This window comes from Carassius carassius, chromosome 47, assembly GCF_963082965.1.
Source record: "Carassius carassius chromosome 47, fCarCar2.1, whole genome shotgun sequence".
Classification (NCBI taxonomy): Eukaryota; Metazoa; Chordata; class Actinopteri; order Cypriniformes; family Cyprinidae; genus Carassius; species Carassius carassius.
Window position 1 is genome coordinate 14479453 of NC_081801.1, and position 25728 is coordinate 14505180.

At 37.2% G+C, this 25728-nt stretch overlaps 3 protein-coding genes across 3 annotated transcripts in view; 1 reads left to right on the forward strand and 2 right to left on the reverse strand.

The window, feature by feature from the left end:
* Positions 1 to 11850, reverse strand: part of LOC132130128 (sodium/calcium exchanger 1-like) — a 72700-nt gene extending 60850 nt beyond the window's left edge. Inside the window, exon 1 of the mRNA XM_059541792.1 lies at positions 11236 to 11850. The gene's annotated coding sequence lies outside the window, so the exon portion shown is untranslated. The remainder of the gene's footprint in view (positions 1 to 11235) is intronic.
* Positions 11851 to 15365: 3515 nt separating this feature from the next.
* Positions 15366 to 17004, forward strand: LOC132130182 (bcl2-associated agonist of cell death-like). The gene is made up of 4 exons (XM_059541864.1): positions 15366 to 15917; positions 16075 to 16212; positions 16308 to 16531; positions 16614 to 17004. Exons 2-4 carry the CDS (start codon positions 16083 to 16085, stop codon positions 16701 to 16703), a joined length of 444 nt encoding a protein of 147 aa, XP_059397847.1. The 5' UTR covers positions 15366 to 15917; positions 16075 to 16082; the 3' UTR covers positions 16704 to 17004.
* Positions 17005 to 22884: 5880 nt separating this feature from the next.
* On the reverse strand, positions 22885 to 25536 carry LOC132130099 (RNA-binding protein lark-like). Its single transcript, XM_059541752.1, has 2 exons — positions 25392 to 25536; positions 22885 to 24441 (listed from the first exon to the last, which is right to left on the reverse strand). The coding sequence occupies exon 2, from the start codon at positions 24358 to 24360 to the stop codon at positions 23365 to 23367; it is 996 nt and encodes a 331-aa protein (XP_059397735.1). The 5' UTR covers positions 24361 to 24441; positions 25392 to 25536; the 3' UTR covers positions 22885 to 23364.
* Positions 25537 to 25728: the final 192 nt, after the last annotated feature.

A 25728-nucleotide genomic window follows, 5' to 3' on the forward strand; every position in this document is an offset into this window, starting at 1 on the left:
AAAAAATTCTAAAATTCTAAAAACTACTAAGTGAACTCAGTGAAACGCAGCAGACAGAGAAAAACACTTTTAAGAGCCCTCGAAATAAAAGGAGAAAAAATATTTGTGATTTGCATGCTTTTGTTGCTCCTTTCAAATGCCAATCAATGGAAAAGGATGTTTCATGTTCAGATTGTTTTGTTATAGCTTCTGCGAACAGAGACTAACTAAGCCATGGCAACCAGCAAAACCTCAACCCCTTTGGGTGAGATGCGTTAAGAGGTGAGCCAGATGAGGCTTCTAACGACTTTTAATGATACATCTGCCTCACAGCCAGATCTGTCAACAAAGCAATTAATGGTCGATGGATTTTTTCATCATACGGTCTTTTGTTGTCATAAATTATTGCTATTATAGAAAAATCAATGTCCTCCCCAAGTTGTTCTTATAGGACCAGTCTATCGCCTCAGAGTTGGATGGCATTTTCTGCTGAGTGAATAGTTAAATTCTCGTTAAAACCAATTTGCTGTGCCTGTCATCTTTCTCATTGCAAATACGAAGACTTTGGAAAGGTCGCCTACTGTGGACCCTCAACAGGCAGCATATGGCATTTGCCAGCCAAAAATAACACCTGTGTCTCTTTATTCCTCCAGTCTTATTAACTCCTTTCTACATAGTGACATTTGCCCCAGGCACCCTCTCTGCTTGCTTCATGGTGTGACAGTGTAGCGTAGCGACCCCTTCTCCTTTCACAATCACTCACACATATACACACATGGACCAACATGCCACGGTTTGCTGCCAAATCTCCCAATGATAACACTGATATTCATACAGTTTGAATCTGATTCACTTTTTCTTTTTCTGTAATAGTTTGATTGTCAGTGTTGGGAAAGTTCACTTTCTACATGAACTAGTTCAAAGTTCAATTCACAAATTTTAAAATGAACTAGTTTAGTTCATAGTTCAAACTACAAAATTTTGAACTAAAGTTCACAATTCCAAAAATGAACTAGTTCATAGTTCTTTTTTCCATACGTTGCTGCGAGCTATTATTTTTCAAAATTATTGCCACAGCCCATATAGAATCACAGACAGCAATTATTTTATCAGTTTTAACAATGAAGCTATGCGTCAGATTTCATCTTCATATCCAATTTTGAATCCTTATCCAACCAGGGTTTACATTAGCATTGAGGGGACAGCATTTCCCCATTGTTGCTTTAATGCTTTGTCTCCCATTCTCACCGACATTGTCATAAACATCATAAAATTCTTTTAAATGATCATACGCCTTCTTGCTACATGCTGCTGTCGTTTGCTGTTTTTTTTTTGATGACGCGTCACGCATGTGGCGGACGGCGGTGCGACACTGGTGGCTGGTGTTGCCAGATTGGGTGTTTTTCCGCTACATATTAAGGCCCGTTTACGGTGTGTTTTAGCCGGATTTTCGCCTGGAGGGCTCTATAGAAATCTGGCAGGGCTCTATAGAAATCTCCCTATTGAACGAAGTTAACCTGAGAGAGCGTGCCGTTCACAGACACCAGAATGAACGAGTTCACATTAACGTTCATCAGGCATTAAGACAGCACGTTCAGTTCACGTTCGCCCAAAATATGAACGAGTTCATGAACTATCGTTCAATGAACGCGTCCAGGCACAACACTGTTGATTGTGCAATTACACATCACTAGCGCCAGTTTGAGCTCATTCACACATGGCCAAGCTAGAAGAATTTCAATTGGCTCTATTTTCAGATACTATGTAGGATTGTGTCAGTAAGAATTTGCTCATGTGTTAGACAGACTGGTATTTTCTCATCTGTAGTGATTTATTTTGTATACAACAATTCTCAAATTTGATTGGCCAGGTGGTGTGATATTTAGTCCAACAGCACTGGGAATTTTCACTGTTTTTGTCATGCCGTTTATGTTTGGTCCAGAGAGACTGTCAGTCTGTGCATTAGTGGTGGGGATGTTCTTTCTGTAGGTTACATCCTCACACCACTAGGTGACTCATTTTATGCATAAGTGAATAAATCATTTGCTCAGCCAATTTGTTCAAACACACTGATTCATTAAGGGATGAAAATACTGCTTTTGATACAGTAGGCAAGAAAAAGTAGGTGAAAAGAACATTATGTTTGAATACATAGTATTTATAAGAAAGTAGGTACCCATAGTCTTACTATACTCCCAGCAAGATTATAACGTGTGCATCCAATGGACACTTAACTATCACATGATAATTGTGAATGGCACAAAATGACGCTGATGGATGGCAGATGTAGTGTGTCTGGATTACAACTGGGCTACATATTAATACTGTATTAAACATACTTTTTAATGGTAATAATGTAAGTACTTATTCAAAAGAAGTGCCTGGTCAGTAAAAAAAAAAAAAACAGCCATAGCCTTTATCAATAAATGGTTGAATCATTCACTCAATTGAATTGAAATTGAAAGATGAGCAACAGTTAATTCTGCATTTGGAATTATTTTTATTAGTGGAGCAAAAACAAATGTTGGCTAAAAGTGGTAATATTATGCCTAAAATATAGGTTACTCAGTAATAACTTGTTTATTGAACTGCTGCGATTAATAAAACAGGTAATAATAAAAGTTGTAGCTATGCAGTTTGAATATACTGGCAGCAATTAATTGCAACAACGTTTTTGCTTATATAATATTGCTTAGTCACTGTATTTTTAATTATATTACAAAAATGCAATCTGATGCTTCTTAGCTTCTTAAGGCAGGTGTACATGGATTCTGATGGTCGGAAGATCGTATGTCCACGCACATGTCACGAGTGAGTTTATCTGAAAGATCGTGATTGGTCAACTTCAGATAGATCAACAAATTGGCTCGTTCAACCGCACACGTCACAAATTCAAACCAATAGCTCATAAACTTTTTTGTTTAAAAGTGCTTGGGAAGTGCTCGTAAGACACTCTGCTCGGCTCGTAATTCCTCGCACATGATCCGAGCCAAGACCATATGAGCACACACGATTTACACACAATTGATAAAAATCGCATGCAAACTCGTACGACAGCAAAAATCGCATTGTGTATGCCCACTTTTAGACAATCTGATTTCACACCAGACGTGTTTATGAATTTCTAAATCATCCATAATAGACATCTACACTGAACAAGGTGTGTTGCTTTTCAATACATTTACATTTATGCATTTAGCAGACACTTTTATCCAAAGCGACTTGCAGTGCATTTGTTTTTGTTTACCACTATGTGTGTTCCCTGGGAATTTAACCCATGACCTTCTGCACTGCTAATGCAATGCTCTACCACTGAGCCACAGGAACACTAAAATAGAAAAAATGCTAATAAGCTGTGAGAAAACCTATTGAAGTTGCCTAGTCAAGTGTGAACATTTTCCCATCATTCCAACACCACTGACCGTGACAGAGGAAAAGGGAACCAGTGGAAAAACCGTCAACAGGTTCCATCTCCTAATTCACATTAATTCTGTGGAATAGACAGGGGAGCTCAAAAAGCCCCGTACTCCATTGGAAACCTTTAGCATGCCATCATGGGGATAGAGAGGAGGACAGAATGAAAATTAAGTGATAAGAAACAATTTCAATCTGCAAAGTCTGACACAATGGTGGGTTTGAAGAATTCAGATTTCATTTGCACTCATTAATCTGGAGGTGGGAATCAATGGGCTCCTCAGTTCCCATGCTCCCCCAACCCAGTGTAAAATCACAGGTCTGCAGCCAGTATTTGGACTGATGTGTTTCATATGAGGAATTTGCCTATCATTCAAACTCATCACATGTCAGCCTACTGCAACAGGTATACAGATCCCATCAAAGCTTTGAGACCGAATCACCTTAGGCAGTCTTCAATGCAGAAGAACAAAACAAAACAAAAATGTCTGCACAAATCGAGAATTGTTGCAGGATAAAGGAATAGTTGACCAAAACCATGAAAATTTCCTGGAAATGTACTTACCCTATGGCCATCCAAGATGTATATGGGCTTGTTTCTTCATTGGAACAGATTTGTAAGCATTTGTAAGACCTATGTTTAGCATTACATCACTTCCTCACCTATGGATCCTCTGCAAATAGATGGATGCCGTCAGGATGAGAATTGATAAAAACAGCTGATAAAATATCACAATAATCCACAAGTAATCCACATGACACAAGTCCATAAATTAACATCTTGTGAAGCAACAAGCTGTGTGATTGCAATAAATAAATTCATTAAGACACTTTTAACTTCAAACTATTGCTTCCGGCTAAAATACAACTCCTCTATCTATAATATTGTTTTCTCCAGTAAAAAGGTCATATTGGCTAAATCAGGAGACAACACGTACATGAACAAGCATTGCTTCAGACTAAAATGCAATTTTCTCTTTATATAATATTGCTTTTTCCAGTAAAAAAAACACACCGTCTAAACCAGGAGGGAAATATGCACAGATCAAGCACCGTTTACAAGCAAAAACAGTCCAAAACAGTTGTAAAACAAATATGTTGGTAGATTTTGATGTGAGAAGACAACAGGAAATAGACTTTTTCACTGGAAACCGCATTATGGATTATGGACCCGTTTTTTTGTCTGATAGCAACAGATTGGGGTTAAAATTATGGATTTGTTTCTTAGAAACATGTAGGTTTTCACTTTAACAAGACATTAATTGATGGACTAGACTCCATTAGTTGGATTACTTGTGGATTATTGTCATGCTTTTTGGACTCTCATTCTGACGACACCCATTCACCGGAGAAGAACAAACTCATTGGATGACATAAGGATTTTTCCTTTAATGTGGATTCAGCACCCAGGACAGCGACTAAAGCACCAGACAGTTTACCATTGTTGTATATCACAAAGCATATTATATATAATAGTTTTTAATATGGGTGTAATGTTTTTTTTTTTTTTTAGCATTTTCTCCTGATAGTGTAATGAAAGTACAGGCCTGGTGTAAAACTGGCCAACATGAATATAGCAGATGTAATATAGGTGTGAAATGTATTTTAATATGCTCTAAAAGCTGAAAAATAAAAGGACATATACAGTAGATATAAATAGTGTTAGAGGATGCAAGTCCTCTATTCCATTTGATTGTGTAAAAAAAAAAAAGTCTTTGCTAAACGGGACACAATAACTACTTCACAATTATAGGAGCACTCTCTGAAATGTTTGTTTTGTGTATCTCCCAAAGTCCCATCGTGTCAAACTGTATTTGATTCATGTTATTATATAATTACCCAGTTTTGGCATTAATTACAGGATGTACAAAAATCATGATGGAAGTAGGTTTTCTTAAAATATGCACTCAGAATCATGAATATAGAGTAGGAAGGAAGGACAGAGGAAAAGCGGGAGAGAAAGGAAGAGAGAGCATAAGCCTCATGAAGCAACAACAAAACGCAAATAAATAGCTGAAACCCAGAGGAGCCATCATCAGTGTCTGGGTAGAGACACCCTACAACCCTGTTCAATGCATCAGAAAACGTAGAAGCAAAACATCGTGCTGATATTAAATCTAAATTGAAGTTCCAGCATGAGGACTGGCACCTTGAAAACAAAGAGGCAGATCAAAGGAATTATCTGGCTACATTAGCAGAGACACTTACAAACAGCAATTATTAATACTGATGGAGGTCTTGATGGTTACAAAAGGCTGATCGTATTAATGAACCAATTTAAGATTTGCAGGGCAGAGAATATATTGACATGATTCAGCTGACTACAGAGGTGCAAAAGCGTTTAAATTATGATACTTTAAAAATTACATTGCATTATATTATTTATAGTGCATTTATTATTTATTAAGTGCACAAATATACATTTAAAAATTATATACTGTATAACATACCTGAGAAAAGCATATAAATATAGAATAAAAAAGTGTGCTGCATTATATTATTTTACTGTGGAGGAGATAAATGGATAGTATAATAAAACATATAATAAATTAATTTAATTAATTAATTAAATTTAATTTAACTTAATATAAACATACATGGTCACACTTCAGTTTATGCAGCAGTACTCACTATTAACTAACTATTAACTATGACTTTTGCTTCAATAAACTCCTAATTTGCTGCTTATTAAAGTTGTTAAGTTTAGGAATGGGGTAGGATTAAGGGATCTCAAATATGGGCTTGTCAAATAAGGCATTAATATGTTCTTCATATTAATTACGAATAAGTACTAATAAACAACCAATATGATAGTATTATGCATGCTAATAAGCAACAAGTTAATAGTGAAAATGTCTGCCTAAACTAAAGTGTTACCCTACACATTTAATACATGCTAGTAGACCAATGTTGAATAATGGAAGATGGGAAATATTTGAAAGTCCTTTGAAATGTTATATAAATCATATAAAGTTCTTTGTTTTTTTCCCATACTGATTTTGATTAAATTAGTACAATAGAAATTATACACTTCACCTTCAATTGAAAGCATATATTTGCCTACATATATATATATATATATATATATATCTGTGGTTTAAACTTCTCACCATGAACAGACTCCCTGTTATTCCTTGGTAAATACTGTTGGTGAAATCCAGAATTTAGTGTCCTCAAAAATGCTACAAGTCCCATTAAGTAAAGCCAGGACCATGCTACGTGACTGAGATGAGGTGCTTTTGTTGGAACTCTGTATTTTGCTTTTGCCAAACATTTTGGCATCAACTATTTGAGACAGACGAGAGTGTTCTTTTGGAGAGCTGTGGTTTCCTCCTTGATCCCCCCCCCCCCCCCCCCAGGTCACCTCTTTGTGTCTTATTCAGTAAGATGAGTGTATTCATTAATTCCTGCCGTACTGTTCTTTTCAACCACTTTGAGGATTTCTGTTGTATTGATTTTATTTAGACAGGGGGATGGTGTTCTGTTATCTTCAGGTACACATTTTCTATATGGCCACAGGTTATTAGAAATATTGTAGCTTTTTTCAGCATCAACTTATCTCTGGGTCTCCAGACATTTATTTTGATCATGGCATAAGTCCTACAATGAAGAGACATTCCTGAATAGCAAATGGAACAAATTTTGCATTCGCTGTACAAGGAAGGGCCTTAACTGGAACTGTCCGTAATCAACTTTCCATATAGCCAAATAACACATAAGCTCTGTTCCAAAACCAAAGCAATTTAAGGCATCATAAGCACATGAAATTGCTCCAGACAATAGTCATCTTAATTATGCTGCCTACTAAGATAAGTCAGTTTAGCCAAATTCTAAGGCAGCATCGCATGCACTGATTCCAAAGGACATGATTCCGGGAGGCAGGCCTCAGTGAAAATAATCCAAGATGGCAAACTAAATGTTCTTTATAAATAAGTATAATTCAAACCTTGTGAAACTAAGTGTGTTCAAATCTTAAAAATGTATTTAAAAACAAAAAAGCCTGGCAGACCATTTAAAATAATTTAACAAAAAGGCAGTTAAGCGTACTGAAAAGGAAAATGTCTTCATGACTATGCTTCTTAACACATTAAATATATGTTTAAAAATCCATTTCACATTTTTTTAATAACCTTTTGCCTTGCTTGAAAGATGTATACTTGGATGTCTTGACTAAAATTGAAAAGCACATGTAAATTACTTGATAGTAATTTCTTTTTACATTAATTACATTGAAGTTTTAGTTTACCATAATTGCTCATCAATACTGTGCACTGAGAAAAATGGCAACATTTAAATTATCTAGTTTGATTTACAATATTATTTAGCAAAACTGAATCAATATAAATACAATAATTTACATTAACAAAACTATTTTTTATGGTTAAATCAGGTAAAATGGCTCTTTAAGATAACACTTACATGTTACCACTTTTTGCAATGTACACACACCTTAACCATATTTCAGAGATAACAGAATTATTAAATTACATGTAATGATGTACTTAAGTGGTTCCAACAAAAGTAGTTTTGTTCAACTAATTGCATTTAGCATAAATGTTACTATAATACGTTTTCATTTATTTACAGTTGGCATGCAATTAAGTCCCCGAATACATTACATTAAATTCCACTTAAGCAAAGGAAAGGATAAAGACAACAGCTCCAATTTAGACTGTAATCTGTGTTTTGGTACAACGCAGCAAAGCATGAATCGTATTTGTGTGTGTGTGTGTGTGTGTGTGTGTGTGTGTGTGTGTGCTCTTGTTTTTGTGACATATCAGGACACAACTCTGTATAATGTATACTGTATAAAACTGTATAAAAACTGTAAAACTGTACAAAACTGTATAATGACATGGGTATGACACAGGTATTACAAGGAGCAGGTGACTTATGAGGACATAACCCATGTCCCCATTTTTCAAAACGTTTATAAATCATACAGAATTAGTTTTTTTGAGAAAAAGTAAAAATGCACAAAGTTTCCTGTGAGGGTTAGGTTTAGGGGTAGAGTTGGTGAAGGGCGATAGAATACAAAGTTTCTACAGTATAAACACCATTACGCCTATGGGATGTCCCCACTTTTCACAAAAACAAACGTGTGTGTGTGTGTGTGTGTGTGTGTGTGTGTGTGTGTGTGTGTGTGTGTGTTTTAAGTTAGGTGCACATTTCTCACAACGCGTCTCATAATGATTGCATGTTACGTCGGTAGTAGCCAGTCTTTTGAGGCTGTACAAATGGATTTGATCACATGAGTGTCTACATTATGAAAGCAATCTGGTTGAAAGTGGATGAGCTCATAACATTTTAGACCGTTTACACCTGAATTTAGCATTATCCACTTGCAATTAGAATTTAACACAAGGTGATAACAGGGCCTAAGGACGCAGGTTCCAGTGCAGGCAGAAAGTAGGCAAACAAATGATCCCCACTGCGTAAAAGCTCAAAATACTCTAAAATGGCTTAGGAAAACAGGCAAAAATATCTCATAATAAGACTGCATATATATAACATGGCTTGACAGAGCTTGCTTACCTCAATAGTGCAGCGATTTGAGAAGGGCACGATATTTTAAGTGGTTCACTTGGCTGAATTTTACAGTGCTAACAATTTGTAAGGGCAGGCGAGCTGTGGACTAGGGGTGAAATATGAAGGCTTTAGTGCTGGGTCCTTGTCTCTGCATTAATAATGGTGGTTGAGCTGCAAGTGAAGGGGAGAAAAAACGCCATTTGTAGGCTTTGGATTCTCACTGAAGTCAGTGAAACTAAAGGGATCACATATAGAACCGGCAGACATAAACACAAGTGCACTGAAAGAACCTCCGATTTAGAACAGAACCGTAATCCTACACAAAAAAAGGTTTAAACATCCAATTTTCTGGATGTTTTGCACACAGTTATACACACAATTCTTGTGCCACATATGGAGCTCCCTGAACAGATTTACAATCCTACGGAAACTTGTGCTTGTAACAAAATTGGACTTCTAAATCTTGGGCCGACATAATTCGCTGCTTCCGGAGCTTTCAGAGCAAGAGGATGTACAAATATTCCGACACGCCACATAATGAAAGAAGCAGCAGCAGTGGAAACAAACCACTTTCTGATTTCCGCCTTCAGCAAGAGTGGGATTATTTTCAGTTCGCCAGAAACATTAAGATTAGCTCAAGCTGTGAGTAATGGTTCCAGGCATTAGGGGAAAAGAAATAATGCCAGTAAAACCAAGAGCTCCAACAGGAGAACACATAGCAGTTTACAACTAGACAGCATCCGCCAGACCAGACTTAGAACTGTGGGAACAAATCTAAATCAAGCCTCTCGCAAAAAAACGATATATGTGGCACTAATGATAACTCAATGTATATACCACAGGCATTGCTAATGACATACAATTCAGGCTTAAAAATAGACATTTCATGACATCAACCAAAGTGAGAATGGACAAGACTGATTTGAAATGCAAGCTGCAGGAGTATCATTTCCATACAGTCTGTTTTGGTGCAGTATAATTATATAACTAACAAAATTAAAGCCATAATTGATTTCCCTAGTGAGGGCGCATGGCATTTTGTGTGTCATAGTGCAGGTCTATCAAATATGTCTTGCCCTGTTTGTCAAAATGACCATCTGTTAAATTTGCTTAGACGTTAAAAAGATAGATGATCCAAAAATAAAAATCATGTCATAATTGGAAATGTTCCAGGGATGTTAAAGGTTATTCATGAAACCATCAATGCAATTAAAGAGCCTTTATTTTTAAGAGTGTATGTCATTCCAAAACTGTAGGAGTTTTTTTGTTCTACATAACACAAACATTGAATTTTTCAAAGAATGCTTTTGTCCATTCAAGTCGATAAGTTCAACATTTTTTTATTATAATTTTTTTATGTTTTATGAATAGCCTAAACATCGTCTTGTGAGTTGTGCAGAAGAATGTAAATCATACAGGTTTGGAACAACACGAGGACTGAAAGACAGAATAAATGATGATAGAATTCTCATTTTGGGGTGAACGGTCCTCTGAAGTGGAATATTTAAATCAAAAAGAAGCACACTCCTGTTTAAAAAACATTCCAAAATCAGAGGTTTTTACACATAACACAAACAATATAGGAGAGAAATAAACCTGCACAATGCAGAGGAAAATTTCTTTTTTAAACATGTCTCAATTCTATGTAGAAGCTCCTCATGGGGATAGTTTTTGATCTGGAAGCTGAGGGCTTCCCTACATTCCACAGCATACTGGTCTATCACATTCTATGTTTATCTGAAACAGGTGGGCTGCCTCTGTAGTGAGAGTAGGAGAGCGTTTCCATGAGAACTGCGCCTGCTAAGTATTCACAGTCAGTATGAAAACTATGTGGCGCTTTACTAGTTACGCGGGGCCTGTACGAAACATTTAAGACGGATTGGTAGCTAAATGCGTATAGAATAGTTACTCAATTGAACCGTTCTAGCCCAAGAGTAAAGTCAACCTTACCTGCTCTGACAGACAGAAGTGTGTTTACAGAGGTTCGTTTAGTTAGGTATAGCTCCTGTATAAGCTGTGAAAAATGTGTCAAGCAACTTTGCACCTGAAAAAATGATATATGTTAAAAAAAAAAAGGAATGTCTATACATTCTTTAATAAATAATTTGGGATATCTGAACGCGACAGTTTCTTTTCATAATCGTCATTCTGACATTAACCTAAAAACATGGAGGCTGCGTCCTGTTATTCAGTTGTTGCAATCGAAATAGCTATGTTTGTGTTTATTAAACCTGCCGACCGGTTGGTAACAATGAACAACACTGTATTAGTTGTAATGTAATGTGGAGTGGTGAGTAAATTCGTTGTACTTACAAAGACGGTGTGTGGATTCCGGTAGACTCCGACACTCGCTGTATAGACTTGCTCTTCTGTAGTTCGGTTTAATTCACAGTGAATGAGCTCGGCGCGCGCGGCTCAAGTCTCCACGGAGCAGGCGATGCGCGCGAGCTGTACAGCGGTTCCGTTCTTGATTTGACAGTTGCAACAATGAAAACAACTAACATAAAGACGCACAATCCAGTCAAGTTGTAGACTCGAGGCGAGGCGGATTAATGAAACTATGTCTTCGCGGCGAGACACGAGCGTCTTACGTTCAAGATGAGACGCGTCTTAAAACCCGAGTTCGAATAAAAGTGATTGACGAAAGATGTTTGGTGACACCAGCTGCAGCCAATTCACATAATTCCAAACATTAGAAAAAATCTAATAAAATACTTGCTTCCAGAAATGGAATTTTAGGGGGTGCTGGAAAAATAGGCGTTCCATACAAAAAAAAGCGGAGACTATATTGTACATTAGGGGGGAAAGAGTAAGAGAAAAGAAAGCGTATTAGGAGAATGATCAGAGCCGCACATGGACGTGTGGCGCCAGAGGAAGTGAATGAGAAGATGTTAACTATACGCTCGCATCATCAGCCTCGCCATGAGGATCGACGAGACGGGCGGAGTATAGCCGACTGGAAAAGGTAATATGGAAATGAACAAGCTGTTTCTTTTTTCGGCGAATGGGTTTGTTCAGAAACCCGAGACTGGATGCGAAAAGTGGCTTTTTTTCAGCAGCATGGACCGCAGAAAGAGAGGAGGGGACATTTTGCTTTACAGGTTTGCTGGAGTGTCTGTAGCAGGCAGAGCGAGCCAATACGGGACGACAATTCATCAAATTGGCACTGATGTAGCACAGACACATTAGAAATGCTAATTACTTTGGGCTAGTGCGTAAAAACACGTGTACATCAGAAGAGTTCAATTAATTTTGTACCCCCAACGTTGTAGTCGCTGACCCCTCTACTGGTTTCCACTGATTCAACAATCACACTCAGCAAACAATACCTGATCCAAAGGTGCACAGCAACTGACCGAATCTCTTGTCAGGTTAGGAAGGCTGTGTAATAAGAAATTAGCATCTAGTACATTTTCTTCAGGTTTTCTCCCCTACCAGTTCAGAATGTTTGTATATAAAAATATCTTGATCTATAATATACAGTAGGTTGAAGAATGATCAGGGTAATTTGAAGAACTCCACTCCTGCACTTCTCAGTTTTTACATTACAGAAAATCTGGTTACCTGAAGGCAAAGTCCCTATTGGCTGTGAAATTCTCATGCTAAGAAAAAACAACAACCTTAAACCAGTCTAAACTGGTTTGCTGGTCTTAGCTGGTCTCCATTTTGGCTTAGAGGGGTGTTGGGCACTTGTCAATTTTTAAGTCACCCCTGGACCAGCCTTGTTAGGCTTGGAGACTATCACAAACCAGCAATGGCCAGCAAATCTGGTTTAAAATTGTGTCATCTTAAACCAGCCTAAACTGATTTGCTGGTCTTAGCTGGTTTCTCAGTCTCCATGTTGGCTGATTTTATGGTGTTGGCCACTTTTCAATTTAATGCAATTTATTTCTAAAGCAGATTTAATATCTAACTTTTTAATTTTTAACATAGATATCATTTTATCTAATGTGGAGGCAGTTCTGATGGGTAATGGCAAGCTGTTCCAAAGCTTGGGGCCAGCTACTGCGAAGGCTCTTTCTCCCCTGCATTGCAGACGGGATCATGGTATCAACAAGAGATGACCATTCTGGGATCTAAGTGACCTAGAAGGATTGTAGGTAGTGATTCAATCAGAAAGATATCCAAGGGCCGAGTTGTTAAGAGCTTTGTAGACAAATAATATAATTGTGTTGTCAATTCAATATCAGACCGACAGCCAAAAGCAAGGAGGTTAAAACTGGTGTAATATGGTCTCATTTGCAAATCAGTTAAAGTCAGCAAATCTTGTTTAAAATAGTTATCTTTAACCAGCCTAAACTGGTTTGCCTTTTCTTAGCTGGTTTCACCCTTTTGGCTTATTTTAAAGGGTTTTGAGCACTTTTCAACTTTTTAAGACACCCCTGGACCAGTCTGGTAAGGCTTGGAGACCATAATTGTAATAATAATTTTTGTATGATGTATTTATTCCAGTGCAGTCACAACAGTATAAACAATGTAATAGTATTAAGGCCCTTAATTTATATTACTCTGCTTGTATCCCAAACCTATGTCCTTCCAGGATTCTGTTAATGAGAAAGCTTCATAGATAGTTTGCTATCTAAATCATTTGCAAGCTTTAGTACATTATCCATCTTTCAATTTGCATTCCCAAATTCAGTTGGTAAATTAGCTGCATTGATTGTTGTGTTTTTACGCATTTTTATGTATTTACCTAAATTTCACTAAAACACCCCAAGAATGCTCATTTGGATGTGCACATCTGAGCCAGATGACAGTCATTCACACTGGAAAAAACAATCCAGAGAACTAAAACTGCTTATTCAAAAAATTAGCATTCATGTCATATGTCTTTCACAGGAAGGGCATATTTATCAGGCAAATATTTCTTAATTTTGTACCAGCAAGTATTTGTTAATATACAAAATTAAAATGTACTGCACGTACACAACAGACACAGACAATGTTATAGACTTGATCACATCTAGAAAAGATTATATATGCAATATGTAACATATGCAGCAAACTACATAGTAATGGGTCCTATTAACCTATATATTTCTGTGTTCTGCAGGCATGAGTCATAAGCAAAGAAATAACCAACACCTTCCAGTGACTCAATAAAGCAGATCTCTCCTGCCATCTACAGTTCAAACTAAGAAATTGCGTGTTATGTGACCACAATTCTTGAACAGACATAACAGCAAAAAAAAGATACTATATATAAATTTATCAATTTCAGTTTTCCTAGCTACAAATTTAATTTAGGTCAGTATAATAAACAGCATACCGTTCAGAGTAAAGGACAATAATAGATACTCTCCATAATAAATTAATTAAAATCATAACTGAACAAAGCATAAACTCTGTATAAATTAACCAACTAAATTACACTGTTTTGAATTCCACTCCATGCACACAAAGTTAAACGAAGTGTTTCTTTTGTAAATTCTCTTTTCTGATGCAGAAAAGCTAGTTCATGCCTTCATGACCTCGAGACTGGACTAATGCACTTTTAGGTGGTTGTCCTGCATCTTCAATAATCAAGCTACAGGTAGTCCAAAATGCAGCAGCTAGAATCCTTACCAGGTCAAGAAAATATGATCATATTACCAAAATTTTACAGTCTCTGCACTGGCTTTTAAGTTCTGTATCTGTTACAAAATATTATAACTTACCTATAGGGCCTTACCTAACTAGTCTTCTGCCACGCTACATCCCATCATGCTCCCTAAGGTCACAAAACTCTGGACTTTTGATAGTACCTAGGATAGCAAAGTCCACTAATGGATGTAGAGCTTTTTCGCATTTGGCTCCCAAACTTTGGAAAAGCCTTCCTGATAATCAGAAACACTCTCTCTGTTTAAATCTAGATTCAAAACACATCTCTTTCACAAAGCATTTGAATAATGCATCTCATAATCTTGTACTGCAGTTGTATCTGATTAAATACACATTATTATTCTTCAGCTTGGGTTAAACATATCAATTTTGCTTGGTTGGAACCGCAGCTACTCTATCTCTTTTGTTTATCTGTTTTTGCCACGAGATGTCACTAGGATTTACACAAGCTCCAGTCTGGACCCAGAACACCTGAGAAGAGATGATGCCAACCCTGAAACAACATACAGAACTACACAATTTTGCTATAAGTTTGATTGCATCATATAATAATTGTTGTTTATAGTGTTCATCGTCTGTTTGATTACGTCTTTAATGGAGTTTTCCGTATATTTCTGTCATATTATCCACCATATTATCCATCACCACTGATAAGCTACTACTAAATATATTTCAGAAACTTAATTTTCTGTAAAGCTGCTTTGCAACGATTTGTATCGTGAAAAGCGCTATACAAATTAATTTTTCAATTGAATTGAATTAAAATTCTCTCGGCGCGGCGGCGTCCTCCGAGAGCGCTTCCGCGAGACCGGGACCCGGATGAGGTAAACAGGTCACGCGCGACAGTAAAGGCTCGCGAAACCTTATCGCAACAATGACGTCACATCAAAGAGCGCCCAAAACACCCTAGCATCCGGCCGTGATTGGCTGATCAAAGGAGCCGACTGTCGTCTGATTGGCCGAGAGCAGAGAACTACTGTAAACGACCGCGGACAACAACAATATCCGATCCGTAATGAGCTCATACACACTGTAGTGAGAATAGCCGGACTGAGAATTAGGCACGGTACTGCTTGCTGCGAGACGACAATCACTTCGACTAAATGTCACGAAAAACTGGATATTTTTTCCATTATTTTTGGCCGACGATGTTTTCAGATGAGCATGACACAACCTTAGAAATATGAAACTTATATAAAGTAGCAATTACAGTTATTGTTGTTGTTTGGGTGTGTCGCATGCCATGAGGCAATCAACATATATTGAGAAGAGGAAAAGCAACACGTAATCGTACTGAAGATAAGAAGAAATAGCATCTAGTGCCATTGACAACTCCGTTCCGGAGAGGCAAACACATTCATATCTTTTGTCCTGGAATTCGTCCAGATTTACAGGTATGCATTTAGGAAAACCAAGTAATGTTAATTTCAATTAAAAAAAAAAAACAAACAGTGTCTTTCAAAAAAGTTGGCCATGTAATAAAAAAGTATTAGTTTGTTTTAACACCTTTAAACTACAATATGAAATAGCCTACTATTATCTTTTTACCAGCTCTTACAATGGATAAAACATTGAATGACCATCAAGATGATTCCAACACATTGAATGAAAAAAAGAAAGGAAGAGAAGAGACAATCAATACCCATGGACAGCATCAGGATCAAACCTCGCCAAACATTTCTCCTCTAGGTGAGGACTTCAGAGAACCACACTAGACATTAAACAGGTTACCGTTTCAGGGTGTGTATCATAGATTGACCTAGATTTAACTGAAGTTTTTGCAGGGCGTGTGCGGCTCTATTCTGAGTCTCAGGTGTATACGGTCAGCCGCTGGCAGGAAGCAGAGCCCCAGGATGGAACATCAGCGGAGGAGAACGGAGGAACGGGAGATGGACTTCCATTCAGAAGTCGTTCTCAATCTGCTCCTGCTGCACTGTGGAAAGCAAAGAAGTACGGACGGCAGCTGAAGAGAATGAGCGATGAATTTGACACATGGCTCGACCAAGGAGTGAGTGTGCTATATGGTACACTGAATATGTTTCCGTTTGATAGATTGTGAACTTAATATTAAGTTGTTTTGCTGTTTGTAGGAGGTCAAAAGAGTGAACAGTCAGAAACAGACCTACCGAGGATGGTTCTCGTTCCTCTGGAGTCCCAAAGAAGAGGAGGGCAGAGAATGAAGTAGCCATGCTTTAAGAATGCTTTACACACCATTATAACAGTTACCAAACAGCTGCTCTCAGATGAAGGCTGGTCTGATCACCATCATGGCCTTTTTATAATTGATGTGCTCAAACTAGTGCCAAAACGGTCATCTGAGAGAACGGGAAAAATGCTGTATCACAATTTACCACTGCAAAAACATGTTTAACTAAAGGTGTTGTCAGTGTTTCTTCAATTTGACAATCTTAAAAGGGACAATCTCCTAAAATGCTACAATTTAATTGACAATCTATCAAAAATGTTTTTTTTTCTGATTCAAAAAAATCGTGTTCTATGATGTATTTTATAGAATAATATATAGATGTGCGTTTTTGTTGGTGGAGCGGTTGCTTGCAAAATGTAAATATATTTCAAGGTTTGTGACACCGGATAAAGTTAAGTTGTGAAGTACAGGTTAGTGATGGTAACAATAATAATAATACGGGTAAAGTTATTTCAGTTCATTTTTGCTACATCTCAGGTTTGTTTGTATTTTAATTCCAAACTGTTGTGAATAACTAGTAAGCGTGGATGAAAACAGTTGTTCTGCCATCTCTTTTATGCTGACTGTACTTGGATATGTCACCAGGAAAACAATGCCTTTCGTGTACATATTACTTGTACATATGTAACGTTGTCTGTAGTTTCTGTTGGATTTTGTTCTTTTTTATTCCATCTGCTGGTCTTTTATGTAAAACAACTGTCAATTTCTGCCAAACTTATGTGGAGGCAAATATGTGCAGATCAGCCTTGCCGATACTTTCATTGCTTTTTTTAAGCTCCTTGTACATACTTACACTTGTTAACATAGATTAAGTGATGGATGAACTGTTTAAATACTTTTGAAGCAATCACAAGCTTTTAACATTTTTTATATAATTTTGTGGGGAAAAAATAAAAGATTGGCAACTTCAGAGCAGCTCCCTAAAGTGCTTTGTAGTGTTGTTTGAAACCCCTATTGCCCTGAATTGTCCGCTGGCATAGAACTCCTCTGGTTGGCGCAGCGTTGTGACCCCTGGGTCAAGACCCTCCACCCCAGGCCAGTGCACTTATAGAGGTCGATGTATTCACAGTCTAGCTGCTCCAGACTCCTCAGGCAGCCTTCTTTAGCCCTCAAGCTCTTTAAGGACTTGCCCTATGTGCCTCATTTCCACAAGCCAAAGGTTCTTTATCCTGCTTGAAGAGCTGAAGTGACAGACTCTTTCAGCTGCTCATGGTCTTGGAGTTCGTGCCCAAACCCAAAAGTGGCTTCTGCACTCCTGACATCAACGTTACTGACGGTACTGTCATTTTCATAATACTTCAAACAATTCAGTCCTGAAAAACATGAAAATAGTGATTTTGTAAAGAAATTATGCTACTTTTTTTTTGGTCCATATTACATTAAAGTTATGATATCGAAAGTAGTGACATATATTTTCTTCTGTATTGTGTATTTGAGTGAAACAGATTATTGAAAATGATCAAATGAAGGATTCTTGTTTCTATCCATCGATGTTTATTGGATGGAAATTTATTTGCTGTCAGCTGTAAGAAAGGAACAGTGTTTTAGACTAAATGATTGGAGAAGTCTACCATATGTGACCAGAGAGAAGTAAATTTAAAATTAAAACCGTAAATTTTGATTTAACGTCAAACCAAAATTTTAATTTTTTCCAACACTTTTTACTTTAACCCAAAGTAATAATATTGTTTGTTACAAAGAACATGTAATTTTTTTGCTTTGATACAACCTAGTGTTTTTATTTTAGAAAAACGTAACATTTACAATTACATCCAAATTAAGTTTTTACTTTGAAATAAACTAATTAAATAGATGTTATTAGTTTCTCTCAAATATTTTTTTTGATTTTGTTGAAACTATAAGTTTTTACTTGATGTAAATCAAAATTTTGCCTTGATTCAAATTATTTTTTTCATTTTGGAAAAACTAATATTTTCAGTTTCAATAAAATAAATTGAATTTTTACTTTGGAAAAAAACTAATAAAAATGATGTAATTTTGTTACAAGTTATTAGATTAGGTTTTCTCAAGTTGAATTTTTTACTCAGAACAAACTATCAATTTTAATTATAACAAAGTCAATAAATTTAGGTCAATATTATAATGCCTCAATAAAAAAGCCAAAGTTGCTCCCATATTCAAGTTTTGTTGTACAAAATACCTTGTTTCGGTTTGTAGCTCATTTTCCTTAAATAAAGACACAAAAATTAACTTCAAAAGGACAGGAAATTTAATTCTGCAAGAATTACATCTCTTTTAAAACATGTTCGCAGGCCATAACATCCACAGCTGTGACAGTAAATATGGTATGACCTTTTTTTGTAACATCAATTAAGTGCAATACAGTTTCTACACTGTACAAACTTGGCTAGATTAACAAAAAAAATAAAATAAAAAACAAGTGCTTAATAGTCCCACATCAATATTGAGCACATTACCAATCAATGAAACAGTAAAATATATAAAACCTGAGTAATGTAATGCAATAGCCTTCAATAACTGTAAAACTGTTTAAAAGTTAAAGGGTTAGTTCACCCAAATAGCAAAATTATGTAATTAATAGCTCACCCTCATGTCGTTCCGTGAGACCTCCTATCTTCTTTGGAACACAGTTTAAGATATTTTAGATTTAGTCCGAGAGCTCTCAGTCCCTCCATTGAAGCTGTGTGTACGGTCTACTGTCCATGTCCAGAAAGGTAAGAAGAACATCTTCAGAGTAGTCCATGTGACATAGGGTCAGTTAGAATTTTTTGAAGCATCGAAAAATACATTTTGGTCCAACAATAGCAAAAACTACGACTTTATTCAGCATTGTCTTCTCTTCCGTGTCTGTTGTGAGATTTTGTTGTGAGATACAATTCTAGTAAAAGTAGCCTAATGTTTTAAAGTTTGTCTAGAGGGCGTAACACCTACTTTGAGGCAAAGTGAAAACAGAAGGTATATACTGAAAATCTAAATTTTCCATTGGACCAAATATATATTTTGAATGGATTGCACTGATGTTTCACTTTTTTCAGTGAAGGTAGATTTATTTATTATTTTCCTGACCTTGTATCTTTGGCTTGATGATGAATTTAAGATTAAATGTGCTAACCTTTTAAGACCAATAATGCTTTAAGTCATAAATCATGCTAAGATTTATTAGAGCAATTATAAGACCCCACAGCTTTATTAGCTGCTTTACATTATATAAATACAACCGCTCATACGTAAAGGTTTTATCATCAGAATCTCATAAATGTGATCAATTAGTTTAGCGTATTGCTATGTGTACTAGTAATTTAGCTTTAAGTTAGTTCAAAGTTTATACTCGCGCGTAAAGCAGTTGATCGGAATGTCAGAACGCAGTTCAAACTCAAAAGCGCGCCAAATTGCTACAGGATCCCGCGGGCCGCGACATCGCATCCGTTGGAGATCCTTCCTGAAAAGTAGTGACAATGGTTGCAGGGTTTCGGTTCAGGCAACGGACGGCGCGTTTACTGACGCTGTGGCAATATGACTGGTCAGGGTCTTGTGTGAATGCAGTGTGTGTGTGTGTGTGTTCGGAGAATATGGGGGTATGGAAGATAGCAGATAATAGTTATGCAAGGAGGCAAAGAAATTTACGACACAGGACAATTATTAAGTAACCACCATGTTGCCTTTATTTACAAACAGATATGAGAAACGCATACATGGAAATGAGAATTAGTGAGCACTAAAGCGAACTATTAGACACTTGATCAAAGTTATTTGCATTATAAGAGACCACACGTTGTATTTATTACAACAAGGCTCTCACAAATCTGCATATTTAATCTGTTGTCACAGGCTAACTTACTCAAACCTAAAGATTCACTTACTACTTTCTGTGCAAAAATCTTTATATGATTTAAATAAAATGATCTAATGTTAATTTTTATATGGGTCATTTTCAGGGAACGGTGTGTGCTATAAATGTCCAGGACAAAAAACAAAACAAAAAAACAGTCACAAAATAATAAAATCTTCAATCAGATTACTGGTTAATAAATGTTTCTATTTTCCAGTTGTAAATAGCTGGTTATTGCCTTGCAAAACACCAGCACTTAAATTTAAATCACTGCATAATTTCAACTCAAAATTATTTAGAAGTTTGGAATTTATATATATAGACCTGTATGTTAAAAGGATGGTGATCAGTGCAACAATTCTACATTATTTAGTTAGTCATTATATTTTATTTTAAATTATAACAGCAAAGAAACTGAAGAAACAATAAGAATTTCAATAAAAATATAGTCTTTACACAACTCAATTATAGAGATGAGACAATCATTGACATTCTGGTGTTCAACAAACGTTAAAAAATTAAATAATTTAATATACAAATTAAAAATACCCTAATGTCAACAGATGTGTTCGTATTTGTTATTTTGTACTTCTAATTACACAACTTTCACTACCCTAAAACATTGAACCGCTGCGCTGACATTTTCTGGAATCTTTTAGAATCTGTAAGGAGTTCATTACCTTATTTTGGTATTAATTATTTTGGATCCACATGATTCTTTAAGTGATCACCAGAAAGGCTCAGCAAAAGGCATCCAATGAAACTAAGGAATTCAAAGTTATTCTAGATCCACTAAATCTCAGTAAACACTTATAAAGCGTTGTTTATCATTTACTTTAGAAACACTTGCACGAGAAATTATAAGGTGGTGTCTGAAGTGTTTCACAAGAAGGGGGAAGATACAAAAAAAGTATGAAATACAGTTTATTAAGTGTAAAACCATTTCTCTTGAAATAGCTGATTAGAGATGACTAGTGTGTCAGTGTGGCTCTACTTAAAGATCGTGAGAAGAAAAAGTAAATCATACTTTAAAAATATTTGACGGACATCATGAAACAACTGCACTTACTATTAGGATCAAGTGTTTCAGGATCAGTGTGACCGTTCTAATAGTATCACCAGTGAAAAACTGAAGTCAATCAGGCTCTGCTAGCACAAGAATACATACAATAACGTGACAAACAATCCAGCAATCCTTGTAATACTTACCTTCACTTTGAACTCACCCATCCTGATGAGCTACACAAAGCTGCTGGAGATATTCAAAACAGAGCATCAAACATTCATTCATCTTGGCCAGGGGTCATTGTGGAACAAAAAGAAGATAAAGTGACTGGAATTTACTGAGGTTTAAACGAATGCCTTTGGCCTTTTATATGAACGGTTCAAGCGGAAAGTGCAGTTTAAATGCGAATCTATTTAGCACTTTACTTTACACATGAGTGTTCAAGTCAAAGGACATCCGTATTATACGAATGATAACGTGAGCGAGAGAGACATGAAATTAAAGAGACTCCATTAAAAACGAGTGACACGAAAACGTTGCGTCTAAGTCAGTCGAATTTTTATTCAGGCGGCAAGATGACAGCGACTGGTAGAACAGGAATCTGTTTTCATAGGTTTAAATAAAAAAAAGCATGAGTTTCGAACCTGCTCGAGTGGACAATATGATCAAGAGAGCGGTTTCGGATGAACAGTCGAGAAAACAGGCTTTTTACAAACGTACAGTTTAAAAACAGAAGTGTACGCCCACAATAGGCAAACAGCAGTAGTACAAGTAGGACAGGAAACAATGTTGAGTATTCAGTAATATTTTCAATCACAAGCACGTCCATTATAATGAGATGTCAATAAGTCTTTATAATCTTTAAAAACTCTCTGAGTTTGCAAATCAGCTATTTGTCTAATACAACGAGATTTCGCAATACAGTGTAGATATTGCACTAATGATTCCGTGTTGTTTTTAATTTATTAGGCGGTTGGTCGGTTGTTTGCTTCCTTCGACCGGTGGTGCTTTATCCGATGCGGCAGCGGATCCGAAAGTTGAGCGGCTGGTAGATGCGATGTGTTCGGTAAGCCGGTAGGATGTGATTGATTGGTTGATCAGTCAGTTAGCATATAGTTCCGCCCACAACATCCTCTTTACCCATCTCCTCTCTGTTCCTTCCCACTGGTCTTATTTAAATCCAACATTAGTTCTAAGAACACCATAGTAAAGTAAGTTCATTTGCCTAGACCAAGGTAGTCAACAGATGAGATTCAATAAAAAAAAAAAACTGTATAAAATTTGTTTATGGAGCCCCTTAATGAAAATTCTAATTACCTCCAAATTAACTTTTGAAAACCGAAACATTTGAATATTCTTAAATACCAAACAGAAAACATAGGTAAACATTCAACACGACAAATTTCTCATTAGGTAGACTACGCATGTTGAAAAAAATAATAAATTGGATATATATATATATATATATATATCTCCAAGCATTCTTTAGTATTTTTGAAGTGCATGCCAGAGTAAAATGAACTTAAAATGTAATATTTGATTTAAAAAAAAAAAAAAAAAAAAAAAAAGAACAAGCAATTACTTAAAGAAAAATAGTTAAACCTCGTAACATGCTATCAAACTTCCTATTTGCTGTTCCTTCATCGGTCGGAGGTAAATTTATTAGTTAAATGAGTACAGTATTAGCTGATTGACCCGTTATCTAAAATAGCTACAACTATCACAGAATATTACAAAACTTCCCCCCTAACTCCCTGATGGTAAGCCCCTCTTAGATTACCCAGCTCCTAAAATAAGGAGATGGACAAACTTCAGTGCTTAGTAGCTACGGCTGAAGCCATTGCTGTACTTGTCCTCCAAATAATCATCCTTATCAAAGCCTGAGCCGAGATAGTAGCGCTGATAGTGGGAGGAAGGAGCGGCTGTAGGGGGAGGGGGTGCAGAGCTAGCGCTGATGCGGGCGAAACCCCGGTTAAAGCCGGAAGAGGAGGGTGGAGGGGGAGGCGGAGGCAGGAGAGAGCGGCGACCGCCAAGAGGGCTGCGCTCACGGTAGTAGCGAGCAGCCAGAGGAGGCGTGATCGGCCGTGGAGGAGGCGGAATGAACCGGTCGTATGGATTCCGATCGTAAAAACGCGGTGATGGGGCAGCGTACGGGTCGTGGCGAGGGTCCCTCTCATACACATCTCGCTCATAGTAGGCGCGGGGTGGCGGCGGTGGAAGAGGAGGGGGTGGAAGTCGGCCACGGGGTGGATAGTAGTCACGGGGTGGCTGGCGTGGGGGGAGAAAGTGAGGATGGTGGTGTGGGTGAGGTGGATAGTGATGCGGCGGAGGAGGAAAATAGTCCTCCTCTCGGCCGTTTCTGGATGGGTTACTGCGGGAGACGGACACAAATATCTTTTGGCCCTCCAATTTGGAGTTGTTAAGCTTTGAAATGGCCTCCAGAGCCTCGCTTTCCCTCTGCATGTGAACGAATGCATAATTCTTCACAATATCGCACTCCACCACCTTGCCGAAAGGCTGGAAGAGCTCCTTGATTTTGCCAGCGGTGACACCTTTGGGAACATTGCCCACGTAGATCTTGGTGGCATTGCGTACCTTGGTGGTGGCGTACTCGACGGTGATGCGGGAGCCATTGACCTCATGCTTGTGCAAAGCAGAGACCGCCTTCTGCGCCGCCTCTTCCTCATCCATGTGCACGAAGCCATAGTTTTTCAGAATGTCACAGTCGGATACGGCGCCATACTTTTCAAACAAAGCACGGAGCTCGTCTTCGGTGGTCGCTGAAGCTACATTGCCAACAAATATCTTAACCATTTTGGACAGGAATAACGGCAGTGTGTTTTGGGATCAGTCTTTGGTTGATTTGCAAGTGCAAGGAATCGAATTACAAAGTTCCTAAGAAAAAACAACAACAACAACAATCAAATAAACAGGCAAAATGTATGCAAATCAACGTTGGCAATAATTTCAAATGCAAAGCACACAGGATAAACCTCAACTTCCCTGCTGCCATCAATCATTTTCCCATTGATATTTAATAATAATGAATGGATAAATTGTAGAAATACAAGTCAAGATATGTATTAGTAATAATTGATACTGTACACAAGCTTCACACTGGGGACTTCATAAACCTGTTGGGGGTTTTGTAATTATTATAAATTATTGGCATTATTGAAAAATGCCGGATTTTTAGAATGATTACATAATTACTACATGGCTGGCTGTTCTAGTAGTTTCTGTTAGCAGTTTAGCCACCACGCTACATGTTACTGCAGAGCACCTGACAGCGACTAACCAATCAGAATCAAGTATTTCAGAGCGTGCATAATAATGAGGGCTTGATGGTTTTACTTTCAGGCTATATACCGCGTATGAAATTGTATGTTTTCAAACAAGAATTACAGTCTTTTGTCATCTTATGTGGCCAACATTAACTGGGTTGAACGCCCGAGTGTAAAAATAATGTATCTTTGATCTAATATACTAAAAACTGATCTAAAACTGCATCTCAATCATGCAATGGCTAAAGCTATCGTGCTAACGCAACCAAACTAAGGATGTAACGTTAACTAAAATATTTTCGTGAGTGAACACCTTACAGCTTAAGGAATACTTTATGCTTAGAAAAGATTCTCGCATTGAAAATAAATATATGCGATTAAATTACGATATTCTCGGTCCAGCTGAGGACGACGTTCAGTGTAGAGACTATCGGACAACGGAGTGAATACGTTTCCTGCATTACGATCATTCAAACGGTCGTGGAGTACTTCAAATCGACGGGTGAAATACCGAATAAAAACATTCAAAGTCTCTCATAAAGTGTAATCTTAAAAACTTACCTTCAACGCGCAACTATACCGAAGACATGAGTAAGCTTACTGATTCTGGATGATGACGGTGTCAATGCCTTGTTAGAGGTTTGGGGGAGGGTCACAAACGTGAACAGGCTGAGAGTTAGCGCCTCCTACCGTTTGACCCCAACCGGTAATAAAAAGCCCCTCTCATGTGAACGGTTCTCTCGAACAATTTTCTTCAAACAACAGGCTCAAATGATTCCGTGGCTATTACGTAATCGTGTAATCACGTCAACATGAGGTGGTCACTTAATTATCTGCATTTTGAGGTGTGTTGTAAAATTTACATATACAAAATGTGATTTTACACTTAATTTTATTT

Bases quoted from the DNA above. Each gene is read 5' to 3' on its own strand.
- LOC132130182 (XM_059541864.1), top strand. From the start codon at position 16,083: ATGGATAAAACATTGAATGACCATCAAGATGATTCCAACACATTGAAT. The intron at 16,213-16,307 runs GTGAGGACTTCA...AAGTTTTTGCAG, and splicing joins GCCAAACATTTCTCCTCTAG to GGCGTGTGCGGCTCTATTCT. The intron at 16,532-16,613 runs GTGAGTGTGCTA...TGCTGTTTGTAG, and splicing joins ACACATGGCTCGACCAAGGA to GAGGTCAAAAGAGTGAACAG.
- LOC132130099 (XM_059541752.1), bottom strand. From the start codon at position 24,360: ATGGTTAAGATATTTGTTGGCAATGTAGCTTCAGCGACCACCGAAGAC.